A 21248-nucleotide genomic window follows, 5' to 3' on the forward strand; every position below is an offset into this window, starting at 1 on the left:
ATTTTTACTCACGCACTGTGAAGGTGTGCCGTCACAGGCTGTGCGTATTATTATTATTTCAAATTTTTATCACCAAAGTATTAGAAAATCAGTAAAAATCTAATTTATTTATTCTCTTTAATAAACTTTTTATTTTTACTGCAACTAGATTTGCCTGATTTTTATGCACTTTTTCACCAATATATTTGCAGTATTTGCAATTTGATTCATTATTTTATGCAACTGTTTTATTTCGGTTTCCTTTTTTTGTGCAACAGTGGAAACGTAGGGGAAGAACACAAAAAAAAAAAAGACAAAACTTTGGTGAAAGTGTGCACATGTAATGTATAATTTACTGTTTGTTATTTACCTCTAAATTTACATTGTTGTGCCTCATCATGACTCTACAAAGAAAAGGAGAAAGGAGAGGTCATTTCTATGAGGAGGGAAGAGAAAGGTGACATTTTTTTAAATTACAGAAATCTTTGGGGATCGTAGAAAGAGCTCCAGAACAACAGACATTAGTTAACTTTTAGAGAAACATTAAAATGATACATTAACTTAAATGGGTTAAACTTCCCCAAGAAAAAAATAAACACTGATTTTTAGAAAAGCAGGCCCTCAGTAGAAAAGATAGCCTCCGTTTTATGTGCATTAAAAAAAATGTTTCTGATTTCATTTGTATACTAAGTAATCACAGGTTGAATTTAAACTTGTTGTAAAGCTTTTCTGTTTGCTGTATTTCTCATTCAGTATGTGGTAGTTTTCACGGTTAGTTACTTATGCTGCTGCTTCAAATTAAAAGCACTCAGCCAGACACAACTGAGAGGCTTTTATTGTGAATTTAGCTCCACACATTCGAAGCGTGGCCATGAAAATGATCTACGGCACATTCAGATTGAGAACTCTTGTATTACAGTAGAATTAACAAAACAAAACAAAAAATCCCTGCCACAAGTTAAAATCCCATGAAGTCATTTGTGCTGTCGTCCAGTCAAAGCTGCACGTTGTATCATTACTTCTTTTAAAAACACTTCAACAGTTTTCTTCCCATTTTAAACGTAAATTAAGTTAAATAACATATCAAGAGGCACATTTACAAATGAAGGAATTTCCTTCACAGTCCACTGGAAGGTGTTGCAGTGCGCAGAGATCAGTTTCAAACCTGCTGCAAAAACCATCCATTAATGAAGTTTAGAAACCACTCCACCTCTAGAATTAAACCATTCCCAGCTTGCTTCCAGTATTCAAGGATAATCCCCCATTTCACAATCATATGTACACACTACACTAGCTTTTAGAATAATCTGGACACAGTGTTTATAAACTGCAGAGGAATCACTTCACCACACAATAGGATTTTAACACTGAACTAGAGGACAGATGAACTTGTTTAGACAGGTCACTTTGCAGTAATGAAACACACTGGGGTTAAAGCCCTCTGTGTGTGCATTCAATAGTTTTTAAATGAACACTCAATGTGGGTTTTCTTCTGTGAAGACCGTATTGTCTTTGGGCGCTCCTCCGTCTGACGCAGGGTGCGTTTGGTCTTTGTCAGAGTCTGTGTGTGAGGTGTGGGCGGTGTCTGCTTGCGTGGGAGTTTCCGTGGTGGATTTCGGCGGGTGTGCGCCGTCATCGCTCGAGTTTCTGTGCGAAGTTGCCACCGCCTCGTACTCAGCCACCGCCCGCTCATTATGCACCTAGCAACATGAGAAACAAAAACATTGAGGGCGGCTGGCAAGAAGCCAGTTGAACATGTGGCACAATTGCCGAACAACAGTTTAGGTTACATCTGCTAGATCATGTCTAACTGCTTCCAACAAAATGCTAGCAGGAAAAACCTGCCTGAGCTGTTACTAGCCAACAAAGACATGGATACAAGGGTGCTAATGCTAACACTAGCTGTTTACATAACATGTTAACTATGACAAGTATTTAAGAATTGGGTAACCTTCCCTGAACTTCCTCTGCTACTCTGACTGCCTCCAGGTCATCTTCAGACCTCAGCTCTCTCGTCCTGGCTCTGTTCCAGGCGCTCTAAGGAGCCTGCACGGTTCAGGCTGGACGGCAACATCGGTGCAGTCTGAATGTGTTTGTCGGTGGTTAATGAATAAAAAGATTTCCCACACTGTTAGTGAGGCTGCACGACTGCAACGACACCTCTGTGCTTGAATTTTAAAGATTTGAACCAAATTTCAACCTCGATGAGTTTCTCGAGTGATGTTAAAACTATTATATAGAACATGTCATTATTGATGTTGTTTCTACATTTTAGAGCCATAAGCAATGCTCAGTGTGTTCAAATATGACTACATTAGACATTTATTCTGACCCAGGAGGAAAAAAACTAGAAGATGGGTCTGGTACCAAAATGTAGGTAAAAATGAGACCCTTCAGATGCTAAAGACCCTTTAAAGTTCACCCGAAACTTTAAAGGGTCTTTTTGATATTTTCTCTGTTAAATCATTGGAAAACAGATCGAACCTCCAGGATACCAGTTCTGGTTCCTGTTCCTCTGCTGGACACACATTAGAATGTTGTCATTTAACTACAGATGATGCTTTTCCATGAGATCAGATTTTTGGCTGTGGATGTAAAATTGATTTGGCTTCAGTTTTTAAAAAGGGCATAAATGTTTTTTTAAATAAGTAAATCTCATTTACTTGAATGTATTACAAATTGTGCATCTGTATGTATATTGAAGGCCTGTAATCACCAAATAGTCATAGTATACGTAACTTCATTAAATAGCCTGAAGTTATTGTACAAAAACGACAAAAGTGGCTCCTAGATGTGAGCTTGTGTTTACTCCCAGAGCTTACTGCAGTGTTTTACAGTTTCATAACTCCAGTATTGCAAACAGACTCTCACTCCCACACTATTTAACTTGTAAAAAAGACATTGACTTGTAACTAAAAATGCTAGCCCTTCGTCATAAGAAGCAGCTGCGATCACACAGCCACTGAATACTGCACACAGGTTTAATGTAACTTAAATTTATCAAGGACAGATTAAGAAAATTTAATGAAATGCTGTCATATGATAGTAAATATTGTGGAAAAATGATTAGAAGTAGGAGCTTTAAATCTCCCTAAAAGCCGGTGAGGATACGAAAATGAAGAAATTTAACTGCATTAAAAAAAAGGATCAAAATATTAAACAAAGCTAGCTTTTCATTATAAAGTAAATATATGTCCACCATATGTTTCCATTATTTTTAACATCATTGGTGTTTGTTTTCGCAGATGTGGGTGTTTTTTTTTTTGCAGTTTTACAGATTTTTTTTTTGTTTATATCTGTTTGTAAAAATATTTTAACTGTTAAAATTGAATTTAGTGATACAAAAGCTGTTATAATTTTCATCCTACATTTGAAAATTGTAGGATGAAAGCAGCTTTAATGAAAATCTTGTGTTTTATCCCCTTATAGGGGATTTACTGCTCAGCATGGCTTTTATTTTTTTTATTATTTTACTGTGTTTAAACTAAACTCAGAGCAAAGTGCAGCTACGAGTCATATTTAATCTTCAGATCAAATTGATTAAATAAGACTGACAAAATCTGATTTATTTGCTTGCACGGCTGCTACATTATGGAAAAAAAAAAAAAGATATGCTCATTTTTCCCATAGCAAACATTACATCATTTTATCTGCAATTGTAATTATTAACTTAAACATTACACAGTTATTGTGGTGTAATCGCAACAAGGAAATGGGATACATTTAATTCTGTTTCCCCCCCTCTTTTGGATAGTATAATTCTTCATAAAAACTGTATGCATGGTGATTTGTTTTTATAACTCATCTATCTGGATACTAAAGTTAGCGACAGCACATCCAAGTAGTTTATGCTGTGGTTTTGGTGAGTTATATTCCAATTAGTCTGTCACTTAGCACAATTAACAGGTTGTGTGATGCACCCATATAGTCTATGGTAATAAAAGCATGTTAGCATTAGTTGAGAACGCAGTGTTTCACTGTTTGGCCAAGATGCCAACATTGAGTCCCAAAACAAACAGGTGATATTTAGGTTATTTTTTTCATTATTTTTATTTGAAAGGGACTGTGTACAATACTAACATAAATGTTATTTGAGCTACTGTACTAGAGTTAGCTTAAAGCTCATTTGCATCTGCGATACTTTGGCAGGTCACATTTTTACCTACTTTTATGGTCACACAATAAAAAGTCTAAATTGCTAAAACAGTATGTGAGTGAAAATGCACCAACGTTAAGAAAATAAGCATGCGATTTTTATAACACAAGAAAGAGCTGCAAAGCAAAAAAAGAAGGCAAATTTTATTTTATGCATATCATCTTCTTTTCTCAGCAAAGAAAATGATATAAGTATTTTTTAACTATGAAAATTATTAAATGCGTTTTGGCCAGAAAGTCTATAACAGTTGTGTTTTAAAGATATATTATATTTAAAAACAGAATATATTGTTTTGGGAAATTCTGCAGACACCAGTAGTGCCATCAAAGCAACAAAAGACTGAAGTAGCTGCTTTACCGAGCACAGATTATCTAAATACCTCATCAGTCAGGGGTAAAGCTCAGATCAGCTCCCGGCCACAAAAGCAGACCTGAGGCCCCACCCCCAGAGGGTGGGGTTGGAGGTGACATCACCGGGGAGAAACCCATACATGTAAGCGCATCACATGATGTCAAGAGTCAGGTGTGGGCGGTTCACAGACACACAAAGACGTACATGCATGTACACGCCCACACATACACAGGTATGCCTGAGTCACTGTTATCACCCCATGCATGAGAAAACACACACAGAAAATCCTGAACTACACCCCCACCTCACAGACGCACACACACAGTAGTTTTCCATCAACCTTTGCACACAACACCATCTCACCTTTCTTCAGTGTGTGTGGGCAGCCAGTCAGGAGGAAGTGTCAGATTAATGAGTTAAAGCATGAAGAAGAGACATTTCAGACACAACAGATGGAAACAGTGAGTTACTATTACACAACGCCTCGTAATACAGCAGCTACAGCGGCATGTGGCTATTAAAAAAAATTACACACCGTGTAAAATGTCCACAAATCAAAAGCCTGCCCTGATTTAAATCGTGCTGATGTCTATAACTGACAGAGCTCACTTCTAACCGTTTTCTTATTTTTATACTTGTCGATCAGTCTGATTTGTTTTTACTCCTGTTTGGATCGCCAGTAAATTCCTCATCAGGAATATCCTCTTTTAACCAGACAGGCTGGCTGCTATTTTTAGATCTCTTCCTGAAAGTCACAGTCTGACCACTTACACACTACAAAAAGCAACTCGTGCCTCGGGCTGACCCGGATTGCATCTAATAATGAATGCCAGGTCTCGGGCAGTTTTCAGCTTAAAAGTCATCAGTTTAGAAGCATTAACGCTGGCGTTTGGCTATGTTGAGTTAAGGACTTTGTTCAGTTCTCACAAAAACAACAGGGTATAGCAGATGGTGATGATAAATCATGCAGATAAGATGCTGTAGGTTTGAAAATGTGCTAGAACAGGAGCAAAGATCACCCGTGAGGGGAAGAAACATGAAAAAAAAAAAAACATGAATAAATAAAACAATCAGCACAAGAAGCTCTGACAGGCTTCAGACTTTTGGGTTCTTGTGAGTTTTTAAACATGTAAACCGATATACAGAAAATATAGTTTTGAAATTTGCACTGTTAAAATTTTTTATACAAGTTAATTCTATAAGAATTCATAAACTCTGAGGAGACGAGCTGCAGAAGTCTGAAGAAAATCAGGGAACAGGACATAAAAGAAGTTGAAGCTAAGATAGTCTTTTCTTAACTACATTAAACTAAGCTCAATTAAAAAAATAATAATTAAAAGGTGTAGTTTTAGTTTTGTATTTTCTTGACCCTCCAGGTCAATGTGAAAATTAATAATAAGCACTGCTGAAAAACTGCTGGATTATACTTTCTTTGTTTTATTTGACAGCCAGTTGCTGGTTTCATACAGACACCCATGTCCAACTGTTAGGTTACTTCAGTTAAACTACTTTGAATATGCCTGCTGTAGGCTCAGATGCACTTTAACAGGCTGATTTGGATGATAATGACAATCCTTTTGGTTTCATTCTTGAGGATCAAACCATTTGAGATCGATCCTAAAATTGAAACCCAATTTTTCTGCTCAGATTTCTTTTGGACTTTTTAACCTGTGTTTAGCTGTTAAAAACACTTTCAGTCGAAAATAAGTTTGCTTAAACATTTCATCACAACATTTAAAGTCAATGTCATGAAGCTTGGATAACTTTCATTAGTGGACTATAGGGCACATTTGAAAAGCACAGATGCAGAATTTAAACTATATTAAAGCTATTAACACCCCTAATAGCAGCATTCATATTAGCAGACCTGCATGAGTGTACGATATTAAACATGCAGAGTGTTGCCTCTATAATGCATTTGTGTACCTCGCAGCATTAATGTTCACACATTAAAGCCTCCTCTTAGACAAAGACTGGCTTCTCTGTGCTGCCTCCAAACTCCAATCAAGAGTCGACTTATTTTTGATCTTGAACTGCTTGTATATCCCACCATTAGTTGGAAGGAACGTAATATGGAACAAACCATCAGCCCAAAATAAACTTGGGAATGGCTCTAAGCTAAAGAACAGCAGTAACAGCAGCTTAAGTAGCCCAGATTACTGGTTGTTCAACATATTTTGAGAAAGCTGCTGGTGATAATGCATAGCTACAACACAGATGATTGTCTGTAAAGCTCTGCGTAGGACAACCACGCAGGTCACTCCCAATGCCGACTGCCACTGCACTGAACACAGGTCTCGCTCACCTCCTGCCCCGTGTACCAGGTTTGCCTCCCTGTGACTTTAGTTCCAGTTTTGGGAAATGCACAAAGTTGAAGGATCAGTGTTCTGATGCAGTGGAGGACATCCAGCTCACATTACAGAGCCACAAGTACACACGGACGTAACAGGCCCTTCTGTAAAAAGCAGCTACACTGAAAACAGTCTGAGAACTCAAGTCTGATCTGATTAGAGATCAGCTGAAGATAAAATCAGGTGAGGCTTTTGATATTCAGGTATCTGCTCTCAGAACTTTCTGATCACCCCTCGTGTACACACTAATACATTTATCATGTTTGATTCAGCGCACAATGACTTCACTCTTACTTTGAAAGTCCGGGTCAACCAGGTCAGGTTGCTGCTGTGGCATAGAGTTGTCTCAGGTTTTATTCCCTGCTTATTCTAACTGAAACTCCACCTTCTGGGATGTGTGGGGCTGACCTCCAGCTTGACAGAACAAGGACTAGCATCACCAGCTGCACTGGAGATGGAGTACGTCCATGAAATGAAGACTACAGCAGCAGCTGATTGGTGCTCCACTATTTATTATCACTAATTAAAAACGGTATCATTTACTAACTAATTTAACAAAGTGTTTAACATCTACACGCAGATCCTGCCTCACCATCGCAACAAAAATGATCCAATTCTCTGGGAAACACATATTTGTTATATGGATGTCAAATTCTCAACTATGCAATCACTGATTTTAGTTTTTCTTTAATGTGGAAATCTAAACGCTTCAGCTCACCTCACTGCTGACAGAGCTGTCGCTACATTTAGCCACTTTTCCGACCCTTTTTGCTTCGTCTTTCCTAAAAAGACTGAGCTAAAAGTCTATACACTCTCTGAAGCCTCTATACTGAGGCTTCAGAGAGTGACAGACGTGCTGCGGCTTTTAGATTCTGTCAGTATAAAGTACCTTGAGGCCCCCGATACTGCGATATGGCGCTCTACAAATAAAACTGTATTAAATTGACTGCAGAAGACAGAAAACTATTCAGGAGAGTCCCAGTTTAATATTCCCACAACTTGAACCAAACATAACATTACTGTAAGTCTTCCGAAATGACCAGTTCTCACATTTTTATCTCCTAAATCAGATTTTTGCTTTTCTTTTCATGTGCTCATGACTAAAACTCTGCTTGGCTACTGTCTGTTCACCTGCAGTGGGTGAGGGTCTCGAGTGCTGTTCTTTGCCAGGCTGATCATCTCTTTGATCTGGACAAAGGCGAAGGCAATGGTGACCCAGGGGGCACCGGAAAGCATCCAAGCCGGCCTGTTCGGGTCCTCCTGATCCTCCTGATGTTTAGTCTTCCTTACTGGCAACAAGGGAGCCTGTCGCACTGGGGCCGGGCTGCCGTCGGGTGCGTGACTCTGCACCAGGTCGATGGTGGCGATCGGGACTGGACTGGAGGGCACAGGGATGTTCTCTGCTAGCATTTTGTCCTCTGGAAGAAGGTGCAGAGGGAAGAAACACAAAACGACGGGCACAAAAATATAGATTTTAAGGATCTGAATGTGTATCATGTCACAGCAAAAGCATCAGTTAAAACAGTTTGTTCTGCTAATCTAGAGCAGGGTATTCCAGACATACTCCTCCATTCCTCCACCTCTCTTGGTCACTCTCCAGAGCTCATGACCACCGGTGAGGGTTAGAATGTAGACCTACTGGTAAATCAGGAACTTTCCTCTCGATCAAAGCCCTCTCATTACCACATTATCTGTAAAACTGCACCAATCCACGTCACTCATGAACATCCTGACACACTTAGACCCAACCCCAAGGGACAAACCCAGCAAAAGCAGTGGAAACATGACCAGCCGTGATTCAACATCCGGCTCAAAATATCAACAGGAAGCACAGCTTTTGTTTACTGCGGATCACATAGTTTCAGCTTTAATTTTTAAGCTGCTCCTTTATCCACAAGGGGCTAAGGTCAAGGCATTAGTGTTTCCTCCTGGGATCAAACCAGGAATCTTTCACTTGTTAGGCAAATCTGTACACCTCAACACTATGGAGCTACTTTTCATCAATTTCCTTTTAGAAGGTGATTATTATGCTGTGTTCTTACACTTCTTATTAGACAAGATTAGTTAATGCTTTAGTTTTCTAAATATTGCAGACACTATAAACCTGCAATCTACTTAGTGACATACAAAACAAGCCTAATGTGCATATCTGCGATCTTGTTTATTTGTATGCATTTTTCCCACCTTTGCCTTCAGTGTCTCCGGTCAGACACTGGATGAAGGAGAAGATGAGGAGGATGACGAGGGAGGCCATGCCGATTCCTCTGAACGTATCTGCAGCACCTGCAGAGCAAACAGAGAAACCATTAGCAAGGCGAACTCATATATTTCCTGTGTTTCCTACCCTAAAGCAGCTCAAATAAACAACTTACACTACACCGGTACTGCATTTAAACATTAGCCAGTGTGCTGCAAGGCAATTTCCGCCTCACGTGCTCGTTTCATACCAAAATAATTGACGAATACTCCTCCGACCATGGCTCCGCAGCCGCGACCCAGCCCGAGGTGCAGGCCCTGCAGAATTCCCTGTGCCGACGTCCTGAGAGCCGGCGGGACCGCGGCGCTCAGGAAGGAGATACAAGCTGCCCAAACTGAGGCATGGGTCACACCTGGAGGACAAACAGGGACATACAAAGGGTCACAGCTGAATCTGGATCTAAATAAACTCAAGCATCCTGATGTAATCAATTAACTCCAACATCTCAGCTTTAGAGTCATTACATCAGCAGCATGTGTTGAACAAATACAGGCAGAGCCTCTGAAATTATTATGTTTTTTAACAATTGGCCAGATTTTCAACTTAAAAACACTTTCAGTCGAAAATAAGTTTGCTTAAACATTTCATCACACCAATGTCATGAAGCTTGGATAACTTTCATTAGTGGACTATAGGGCACATTTGAAAAGCACAGATGCAGAATTTAAACTATATTAAAGCTATTAACACCCCTAATAGCAGCATTCATATTAGCAGACCTGCATGAGTGTATGATATTAAACATGCAGAGTGTTGCCTCTATAATGCATTTGTGTACCTCGCAGCATTAATGTCCACACATTAAAGCCTCCTCTTAGACAAAGATTGGCTCTCTGTGCTGCCTCCAAACTCCAATCAAGAGTCAATAACCTGCAGATATTGACTGCTGCATTCTTTCTTATTTATTTTTCTATTGTTATCTATTATCTAAATCTATTTCTAATTCACCTTTTTCTTCCTGGCACTTGAGTAAGTGAATTGCTCTACTGTGGAATTAAAAAAAGTCTATGAAAATTTGGCTTTTCATGCATTGCAAGATCAAATATCACAAGTTAAATTATTTGTCCTTACTTCTCCACTGCCAAGTGTCAACCATTTGTGGACTCTGGAGAATAAATAAATGCTGACATATATGTTTAATTAACCTGCAGTGACAGTTTTATTTCTTCACCTCAGCTTCCTCTCTGCAGACCAGCTAATCGCATCGAGGTAAAAAGCAGGCTGCCTCAGCCCTCCCTGTTTTTACACCACATGTGTTGCAAATGCTAAATATACTTTTAGACTTTTTGAAATTGTGTCATACTCAGCGTAACGCTGGACCAACAGGTGGAGCACTCAGAACTGAAGCCCCGATGCAGCTTTCACGTGTTTATTCTGCGAGGCAGAGGTGTTTTCTCAGGGCGGATGTCTCATGCAAACCAGTGAGCCACAGAGAGCAGCTGTTCACTGCTCAAGTCTTCACTGTAGTTTTATTGTATACACTGCATTTCTCACCTTACTTTGCATTGCTTAAATAAAGTCAAAGATAAATTAGAAATACAGTGTTAATAATCTGGGATGCCAATTCATATGGTGTGATGGGAATATAAATATAAAAAAAATATCAAATTAATATATAATAAAAATATTATATATATTCTATTCAATATTAAAACTATTAAAAACAGAAAATTAAAAAACAAAAACACAAAATAAAAAATACAATTTAAATAATTATATTTACAAAAATACAAATAAAAAATGGAAAAAAACTTAAATAAAAATACAAAATGTATATCTAGTAAAAAAAATGTTTTAAATGTATGCATAAATCCGTGTTGCTGCTAACTGTGGCTTTAGTTTCCACTAACTGTGAATCTGAAACTGAACTGACTGAGTGAAGACTGAAGACAGATTACTGCTAAGTGTTCTGTAAACCGCAGCAGCTCCCGAACAGGAAACAAACCGCTCATAAACAGGACCTATGACATAATATAATCAGTCTTTTCCTTTTTAAAACTGATCAGCCCTGTTTTGAGAAAGCTGCTGCTTGCACAGAAAAGCCAGCGTTCATTATCCGGGCTGAAAAAAGTGACACATGGTTTGCAAGTTTGCATTCGACTGATTTGTGACTCCGAGAAAGACGACTTTTTCTCTGTTATTTTCAAGTCCGGCAGCGCCCTGCACATGCTTTCTGACAACACCTCTGTTAATATCCTCTCTGTATGTTGCAATGCTGCTACAATAAAGGAAATAACACAGAGTAATACAGATCGTGCAGTTGAGAATCCGGGCCGTTTCCCTTCCCTTCAGTTTTTTCTCGTACTTTACAGCTTTCTGTCATCTGCTGCAGCCCTGACAGCCTTCTGCTAACCAGCGATACTGTAGGAAGAGAAACGCTGTCTGATAAGGCGCCATGCTGGACAAACAAAGCCATTTCCTGGCCTGCCCTGTCCTCTGGGTCCTGAAGTCCTAATACTCCCTGCAGACACAGACAGAGAAAGGGTTACCTTGAAGGATCTCCATGGGCAGGACGATCCAGGCGTTCTCCAGGTAGGAGATGTACAGGTAGCGAGCTGTGTTGCAGGCCAGCCCGATGTACAGCACTCTAAGGAAGGAAAGAGAAGAAGCATGAGACTTGTTGCAATGAATTACCAACTCAATCCTGAGCTGTTGTTTCTTTGCTTTAGTGATGTTTGGTAAGACTGATATGCATTTTTAAATCCTAATAACATCTTTCCAAGGACTGAAGAAATGTCTTCAACTGTTTCTATCCTGTAAGCATCCCGATTCTTAGTTTTACTGCAAGTATGACCATTAGGATGAACTGGTTGTGATAAGGCCACACCTTCAGTCAGTATAATCGTTCATCATTTGAATCTTTGTTTAAGCTTTGTTCTTTTTTTTCCACGTCAGCAAAGACAACAAATTCATCCTGTAACTAAAAACGAGCAACAGTTCGTCTGGATCTGCTTGCCTTTCTTCTTAAACCCAAACCTGCTGCAGTTTGGGTATCAGACAAAAATAATTTGTCCTATTTAACTGTTTCTTTATTGCAATAAATATTGAAGTTATGACCCAATGGTACAGAGCATAAATGCTGAAAAACTGACAAACACTCAAGCTGGTAAAAAGTCTTTAAAGTCAGCTGACTGAATTATCCTGGTGGTTTTTTGTTGCTACAAAAACAGGAAAAAGTATTTTCGTTATACGAGCCTGTATTTAACTGTTCGCCTCATTAATCTTTCTGTTCTTCTTCTGTGGTGCTGTTCGTACCCATCAAGGAGGCTTTGTGCTGCTATTTCGAGAACAATACAGCACAACACGCACCGAGTTCATCGCGCTCATCACCGGGATTATTTTAATGTTTGCTCATCAGCTGAAGCGTTACTGAACACACAGACACACTCTGTTCTCTGGGTGTGTGAACACTGAGCTCGACAAGCTCTCTCGCTGAAAACAACGTTACAGGGAAAGGTCGTGTTGTCAGCATTTCCCAAAGATAATAACAACGAATGAGAGCTGTTAGGCCTCAGCCACACAGGCCTAGAGATTGGACCGTCATTCCTGGCAACCTCTGGCTGATGGGGAAAAATGTGTATCCCCAAACTGGTTGGCCGCCTTTATTATGAAACTAGTTATAAAGTTTGCATGTTCTCCCCCGTGTCTGCGTGGGTTCTCTCCGGGTACTCCGGCTTCCTCCCACCGTCCAAAGACATGCAGCTTGTGGGGATAGGTTAATTGGTTAATCCAAATTGCCCATAGGTGTGAATGTGCGAGTGAATGTGAGTGTGAATGGTTGTCTGTCCCTGTGTGTTGGCCCTGCGACAGACTGGCGACCTGTCCAGGGTGTATCCCGCCTCTCGCCCTATGACAGCTGGGATAGGCTCCAGCGCCCCCCGCAACCCTGAAAAGGATAAGCGGACGCGAATGGATGGATAGTTATAAAGAGCGCGCTGCACCAAAAATCTTGTTTCGATTGCTTTGGTTACGTGGATGACACCAAATAGTCTGCATTTCAAAAACATTTCAAAGGGGCACAACTCCTTGTATGGGTCGCTTCATACTTTTCACAGCTTCACGACCGCTTAGAGAGTAGTTGGCAAGTTTTTGCAGACAAGTCGGCATCTTCCATGCAAACCACAGGCAACCACAGTAAAGCAATTACAAAGAGGTTTTTGTTGCAGCACCCTCTTTGCGCCCAATATCGGCATTTCCTTCTCTCTCTCTCTCCCTCTCCCTCTCATATTCTAAAGAGTATTCAAATGAAGAAGTATGAATTAAGTTGTGATGATGTTTCAGGCTGCCTTGTTGTCTGATAATGATCTAAACCTCCAAAATATTTCAAGTGTTACAACAAAGCACAGAACAGAAACTTTAAAAATAACAACATTAAATACATAAAGCTAATATATCTGATTTGGTGTGGTGGGAAACTGCGATAATCCTCACAAGAAAGTACATCTTTAGATTCTGGACATTGCGAGTTCAGTCCGTCCTCTAAGATGGACTCCATTAAGTGCTAAACTGAGCCCATCTGAGCAGTAGCAGATGGTCTCTCTGTGCTAACAGGTCGGTTTAAAAGGGTCAACACATTAAACCTTCAGCCCGAGGTCACTTACTGACGTGCTCTCATCGGTTAAAATGAAAGCAAGTGACCACCAGAGAGGAAGCTGCTGCTCAGACGTTGCAGTGAAGCAGGAAGTGTGCTTACTAGACAGAGTCACATCCTGAAAACACAGGAAGATGAAGGGCGTGTTTGCATGAGACTGAATATACACACACAGAGTCACTAATGCAGATTAAGAGGAGCCAGACAGCCTGTGGGCCTGTAAAGGCTGTAACTGTCTTCTGTGAAAAGGTGCTTTCAAAAACAGGTGAAATGTTCTCATTGCTTTAAAATTTCTAAAGGTTTCAATGCATATGAACAGAAAGGAGCTACTGTTAATATATTTAACCAGTGTGTCTGGATTTTACACATAATGAAATAATGACACAGCAAGCTGCTTTTGATTGGCTAAAATGAAACATGGAAAATGGTATTAGGCTTCACAGCTTCAAGAAGCAAAGATGACTTCCAAAAACATTTCTGCTAATGCTTCTAGTCACTTAAAAATCTACCATCAGCTCTGAAAGTGAACTAAAAGTCCCCAGTGTGATCACAGAGAAAGTTAAGGTCTGTCACGTCAACGCAGCCGTATGGTGGCCAGGAGAAGTTCCCAAGGCGCCAATTCTGGAAAGTGCTTACAAGCGTGGACATCTGTCATAGGACTGTATGAAGGAGGAAGATGCTGATCTGAGGAATGAGTTGGATCAGAAAAATGACAAACCGACCCTCAAACAGCTGAAGCTCTCCCTCTCTATCAGCTTCCTACTCCTCGTCTCATGTTGATGTAAAAATTTGAAAACTATTGCTCTACAACATGTTACAACATTTAAAATCTGAGATAGCGAGCAGCTGGATGGTTTTTCATCCTATTGTTGCTTTTTTCCCTGTTTGTTGACATTTATGGCGATGATGTGCCCGATTTGTCTGTCCGAGGCACTGAAATCAAATAGCTTCTGATCTGTGTCCATGTGAAAATCCCCACTGATGTCTTGCATAAGCACCTCTTCATAGTGAGCATTCCTGTTCAGTTTATTTATATTTTTGCTTCTACTTTAAAGTTAAATCAGTCTAAATATTCCCCAGTTTTAATCTTCTAACTCCCAGTGGAGTAACAAAGACATTACTACTTTCATGCCCTGTGTTTTGCTCATGTACTAACTTATATTATATGCTGTATTTATGTTATTCTAAATAAAGGAAAAGTGAAATGTGTGTAGTTTAAGATAATCAGCAGCCTTGAGGGGAATAGAAATACTCTGAAACATTATGAATAAAAATTTCGTTGCTAACTGGAGGTCTGGTAACCACAGTCACAGTCATGTCAGTTAGAGTCCCACTATTTTCACTTTTTGCCAGTGAACAGCTGAGTAAATTCTTCTCTTTTGAGGCCTCTAAAAGTAAAACAGAAAGTACTCCACGTCTGACACCAGAGAAACGGTGCTCATCATTCATTATTCAGTTACATTATAGACCTTGTCTAGCTTCTACGACTGCCTCATTTTGTCTGAGTAATTGCTGCATGCTCCCAACTATCAGTGGCTTCGTACAAGGCTTTTGATTAACGCGAGGAACAGAAATATCAGCATGCCCAGCAGGTGTATTTATTAAGTACTTCAGCTAAATTTGCTCCATCTTCACCTCGCGTAGACTTGAGAGCTCTTTGAAAGTCAACAGCATAGATGGATCTGTGAAATCTAACCCCTTGTTCTCAGATGTCGAAGCTACCCGAAGGGTCCGACCCTGAATCCAATGGCCGCATTGTCCCAAAGAGGAGCGCTCACTTGTCACAGCTCTGACACCAAACACAGCGAGGCGATGACTGAACTGTTTGGACCCACCATTAATGCTATGAATGCACAGTTTAAACGGTTGATCAAGAGTTTTTGCTTTTAAAAAGTCTTTAAAGAAAGCATGGAAGTTGTTTTTGGTCATTTATTTGAGAAGATGGATTTTTTTTTAAACAGCTTACAGATTTCTTTGATTTAATGGTGGAAGAGTTAGATCAGAGGCAGCTGAACACGAGGAAAAAGGAACTCATGCTCCAGCAATGGTAATACAGATGAACTGGCTCTTTAAATAGCCCAGAAGGAGAGATAGTACTGTGTATCTAAGGGGGAACATCACCTATGTGAAACCTAACAGCATGATAATAAATAATTAGTAAATAATTCATTACTTCATTAGTTAATTACCAGATGTTTCTGTCTTGGTTCCCATGATTATCAAAAACAAAAATATTTGGGACAAAAAAAGTCAGAAAAAAGTTCAAAGTAAACGTGATCTCCAAGCAGCCTTAACCTCCTCAGACCTGGCGGCCACATATGTGGACATCACATTTTGGGTTGTGTAGACCAAAATACGAAATTTTGCTCCAAAGTCCAAGTTCCAAGTTCAACTTTATTGTCACTTCAACCATATACAGTTTAAAAATACACAGTGAGGCGAAACAACGTTCCTCCAGGAACCAAGGTGCTACAAGACAAGTTAGTGCAAAAAAAATAATAATATATAATATATCTAGTAATAATATTGTGCAAAAGAGCATTTACAGGTTGGTGTGTGCGATGGTTTGGTGGTGTAGGTCAGTGTGTTTGCGCTTTGTGTTGTGTTCTATAATAATAATAATAATAATAATAATAATAATAATGGATTGGATTTATATAGCGCTTTTCAAGGCACCCAAAGCGCTTTACAATACCACTATTCATTCACTCTCACATTCATACACTGGTGGAGGCAGCTACACTTGTAGCCACAGCTGCCCTGGGGCAGACTGACAGAAGCGAGGCTGCCATATCGCGCCATCGGCCCCTCTGGCCAACACCAGTAGGCGGTAGGGTAAAGTGTCTTGCCCAAGGACACAACGACTAGGACAGAGAGCCCAGGGATCGAACCCTCGACCTTCCGGTTACAGATGCGATTCCCAACCCCCTGAGCCACGGTCGCCCTACAAGGGCCTGATATCCACTTACGAGGACATTATACTGCCACTGTTCTATCAAAATTATAACGAATGTCTTCATATGTGGATCTCATTTATTTTAGGTTAAAAAAAAAAAAAAAAAAAAAAAAAATCTGCTAATTCTTTGTTTTTACATTCATCAGGTCCCAATCAGTCCAAATAGCAAAGAAAAATTAAAGCATGCAATGAATGAGTTTGGGTCTTAGGAGGTTAAGGAATATCAACACAGGAAGCAGCTAGCAGCAACATACAACAGAAAATGTCAATGACAACAAGCCACACAACCACTGACGACGCAAAGTGTGCGAAACCTTTTAAAATTTTTAAGCAAGCGACTAAAGAACAACCAATGAAAGTGAAGGATACACTGGCAGTGAGAGAGTGGTATTACGGTTAGCCAGGCAAGTGGAACCTGGGATGCTCTTTAGCGACCAACTACCAGCTACTAACTGATGTGTGATGAGAAAATCTCTGTATATGTAGGAGCAGCTTTGGTGCTTTGTAGTGTTTGTTCTTACCTGATGTGTCCCACGAGCTCGATGAACTTGTGGCTGGTGAAATACGCAGCGAGCTCTGAGATGTGGCTGAGGACGGAGCAGACCCCAAAGAGCGTGGTGGTCCCGCCCAGGTCCTCCAAGTGCCAGTACAGGAAGCTGAAGACGAAGCCGTAGCCAAAGCCCATGAACCAGGCGACAAAGAGGACGGAGCTGTAGCGCACGCTGCACAACAGCTTGAGGAGGTCACTGTAGTGGAACTCCTGGGTGGTGTTGGGGTTGCTGGGGGTCTGCTCTGAAGTGACTGACTCCCTGTCAGTGTTCGCCGAGTCCTCCACCACCTCTGGAACTTCCTGCTGGTATTCACCGCCTTTCTCAAAGTAAAACTGAGTGGCCACAATCAACGCCACACCCATCAGAACACCAAAGACAATGAAGGCGAGCTGGTAGTTGTGAAGGCGAAAATCGGGCACAGCGCAACCAGTGCCTTCGATCGCCACGGTGATATGAGTGTGGTCAATCCAGATGCCCACCAGCAGCATTGCCAGACCCCAACCCAGAGAGCCCCACATCCTCTGCAGGCCGTAGCGGTCGCGGGCTTTACCGAGATACTGCAGGGTCACCGTGTCCACGATGGTGACGGCGGGAGCACTGAAGAACTCGCCCACGATGATGACAAGCAGGATGAGCAGGAAGATGGACTCCACCTGGTCCCTGTTGTAGATGATCTGGTACTTTTTCTCAGGTGCTGGAGCAGAACTGGTGGTGGTCTGCAGAGTGGTGTTTGGTACGAGCTGGGTGGTGTTTAGTAAATTAAATGGAGAGTATGTTGTGGTTATGTTGGCATCCACACTACGTTCTAGCCTGTGGAGCACGTGGGAATGCTCCACATGCAGCTCCAGTACGTTTCGCCGACTTCTGGTGTGGTTGGTGGAGTTGCTTGGTTGTGTTACATTATCCTGAGGCTGGACCGTTACCACGGGTGGAAGCGGCGTGGAGAGAGAAGCTCCCTTTTCCTCACATATCATTTCCGCAGGTTTGACAAACCCGATGCCGCAGTTGAACATTAACCAGCACAGAACGGAAAACAGCAGCACAACTTTTCCTTTCTTGAAACGGTCCGCCACTACACCCCAGAAGGGGGCGCTGCAAAATTCAATGAAGTAGCGGATGCCGACGAGTAGCCCGCTGCGGCTGGCTGACATGCCGAGCTGCTTGTAATACACGGCCAGCAGGGGGTGCAGCGAGCCGTAGGCGGCATAGAAAAAGAAATAGAAGACTTTGGAGATGAGGAGGTGGCTGTTGATGCGGAGGCACGTCCTCTCGCAGCAGTCCATGGAATTTGGCTGTGAGGCCGCCACTGCTGCCACCTGATCACGTGCCATGTCAGAGCCGGGTCCTGGTGGCGCTGTGACATCCTCTTGCTGGGCCATGGAGAGGGTGTTGAATGGCTCAGCGAGGACATACTTCCTCTTCTGCTCCTCCTCATCATCTGTCAGGATGGCAACCTTGTCGTCGGCTGGCATATCTGGAAGATAAGGAAATGAGGGTTAGAGCAACGCCAGAGTAACCAAATGAGGCTAAATTCATCTTGTAACTACTTCACTGTGAGACATCATTAGTAGTTTTCTGCTAAAATATAAGTTATACCAGAAATCTGCTAATAACACCCAGAAATAACCTGAAAGATTAAGAGAAATGTTTTAATATTAAATAATTTTTAAAACAGAAAAAGAACATTTGTGGATAACTTGTTTGACTACGAGAGAAAACAATAAAAAGAGCAAACCTTGATCACGACATGTCTTTGTATTTCTGTGAAAGGGCTGAGTTCTCTGGAGACTTTCCAAAAACAATACTTGTCTGACTGTGGCCAAAATCAGACAACCGGTATAAATAGATCTGCCTCTGGAGGAACATTTAGGCAGTTCTGAATACTGTAGACAAGCTGCTTTAAAAAAAAAACCCATCTATTCAGAGTAGCATTATGGAATATTAATTTAAGGATTACGGTTTAAACAGAGCTCCTAACCTGAACCTATGTTGGGTAATATAATCCAGATTATGGCTGCCCTCTGCCACCCCTGTACACCATCACCAGGTCCTCCTGTCTCGGGAAAGCCAGGACCATCAGAGGTAACCCCTGCACCCCACCCACCACCTGTTTGACCGGTTGCCCTTTGGTAGTCAATCAGGTCCCACACCTCCAGACTCACAAACAGCTTCTTCCCCTAAGACGTTCGGACTGTCAGCTAACACCGCACCCCATCCCTGCACACTCACCTCACCAGCCATGGTCTGAGTAGCCCTCATCATTCAGACCACTAACAAATGGACTCTATACTCAGACCAAGTCCTTCGCACTACTTCTATGCTCTTTGTTCTCTAACATGTAGTTATTTTTGATCTACACCTGGTGTCAAATACAACCAAATGGTTAAAAGCTATCAAGTAATCTGGTTCCAGATGGGACAAAAGTCTCACAGAATCTGAATTTGAAACTCTCCTGGATGTTTTCTTGATTACATAATCTATAGATTAAAAGAGTCTAAATGCAGCAGGTGATGGTCTAGATCGAGTCTAATGTGGTCCACTAGCCAAAAGAAAAAAACTCTCTTTAATCATATGTTTTGTGTTGCAGACATGTCAAACTGTTTTTCAAAACATTTATTGAAACGGTTTGGTAATGAATGATAATCCAGATTAGAACAGTACCAAGGTAGTGGTACATGGTCTAGACATGGTGTCATGAGGTCTACATGCTAGAAAAACTGTGAATCCAAGCATTCAGAGGTAGAATAAAAGGTTCAAATAGTCTCATTCTGTGTTTTAAATGGCCCTGACGGGTGCTAGGTAATATAATCCATACTAGAAGGGGCTAAATGTGTAGAGTATCGTTCAAATTGGTAAAAAGCAAAGAAATCATCATATTTCTGTGTCACAGTATTCACATATATTAAAACAATCTGTACACTCTCCCATGTCCAAATTAAATCAGTCTAAATGGACGAGTTCCTGGTACTATAATCCGACCTGTGTAACGTCAGTGTTTGTGGATGTACTTTGAAGGTGCTGATATTTTGTTTTTATACAAAGACGGCCAGGTTAGACTCCCTGACGGTCCCTAAGCCTTACTTTGAGATCCACTTGTGTATCGTGACAACAATAAAACTGAAAGCTGAGCAGCAGTCACCAATACAGATATTTCAGCAAACATACGACCTCTGGAGGTCCTCAGACCTCAGTTTGTAAGCCGTCCATCTATCAGTGATGGTCTCCGCGGAAGTGTCAGACATGTTAAACAAAACTACGGGTTATCTAAATTGTATAAAACAAACCAAAGTCGGAACGTTTGAGGGGTAATTTAAGGAAGTGCTAAGGAAGTGCTGGCGCTCATTTAAACCCGGTTAAACACAAAGGAAGTGTCTCCGAATGTCAGGACTTCTACCATGTAACCTAAATTAAACGTTTTAAACATGTATTTCACGAGACTCAATTTAAAATAAAGGACAAATTTAACGACAACGCAAACTAATGTTCTTACCTGCTCAGGTCACCGCTCCCATTAAACTATGACTGCGCAGTTTCTCTTCAATTTTCTCTCTTCTCCTGCGGACATTTTTCACAAAAAACGTTCAAACTACCGCTTTTATTTTCTGTAAAATATTTATAGTCTCCGACATAAATTCATGTTTTAATTCGGGGGGAATTTCAGGTCTTTCTCGTCTCCGCCTGTCTTTGTATTGAGAACAACGGCAGCTCGTCAAACCGGAGCTTCCACCTGTCCAGAAAACAAAGACGCCGCGGTCAAGCCCGCCATTGGGACCTCTACGACAACAGGCCGAGACTTCCAAAATAAAGCTCATGCGTATGCGCTACCTTATTCTGTTTTATTAAATTGTGTTTATTTTTAAATTATTGAATAGTTTGGAGTAATTCCTCTCAGAAATATAAAATAATAACCTTTAAATTAAATTTCACAATTAAATGAAAGACTGAATAAAGTTCATTTTTGTTTTTCTATAATTTACTGTTTGTTTTGTTTTTGAATTATTAAGTCTAAAAAAATGTTGTAATCTGTTCAAGGAACACATAATAAAATGTTACCAT

The 21248-nt window shown here is 40.8% G+C and overlaps 1 protein-coding gene across 1 annotated transcript; it reads right to left on the reverse strand.

Annotated features, from left to right (window-relative positions):
* Positions 1-1454: 1454 nt before the first annotated feature.
* LOC146608212 (major facilitator superfamily domain-containing protein 6-like) lies at positions 1455-20904 on the reverse strand. The gene is made up of 7 exons (XM_085348055.1): positions 20683-20904; positions 17163-18666; positions 11584-11681; positions 9285-9446; positions 9022-9120; positions 7969-8255; positions 1455-1679 (listed from the first exon to the last, which is right to left on the reverse strand). The coding sequence occupies exons 2-7, from the start codon at positions 18662-18664 to the stop codon at positions 1455-1457; spliced, it is 2373 nt and encodes a 790-aa protein (XP_085204181.1). The 5' UTR covers positions 18665-18666; positions 20683-20904.
* Between the last annotated feature and the right edge of the window lie 344 nt (positions 20905-21248).

The sequence above is a fragment of the Diplotaxodon limnothrissa genome, linkage group LG23 (genome assembly GCF_057381915.1).
Source record: "Diplotaxodon limnothrissa isolate DT_005_m linkage group LG23, D_limnothrissa_male_GT1.1, whole genome shotgun sequence".
NCBI lineage: Eukaryota > Metazoa > Chordata > Actinopteri > Cichliformes > Cichlidae > Diplotaxodon > Diplotaxodon limnothrissa.

Excerpts from the sequence above, each read along its gene's own strand:
- LOC146608212 (XM_085348055.1), bottom strand. The coding sequence starts at position 18,664 with ATGCCAGCCGACGACAAGGTTGCCATCCTGACAGATGATGAGGAGGAG. Across the intron at positions 11,682-17,162 it reads GAGCTCGTGGGACACATCAG|AGTGCTGTACATCGGGCTGG; the intron begins GTAAGAACAAAC and ends TTCCTTCCTTAG. Across the intron at positions 9,121-9,284 it reads AGTATTCGTCAATTATTTTG|GTGCTGCAGATACGTTCAGA; the intron begins GTATGAAACGAG and ends TTTGCTCTGCAG.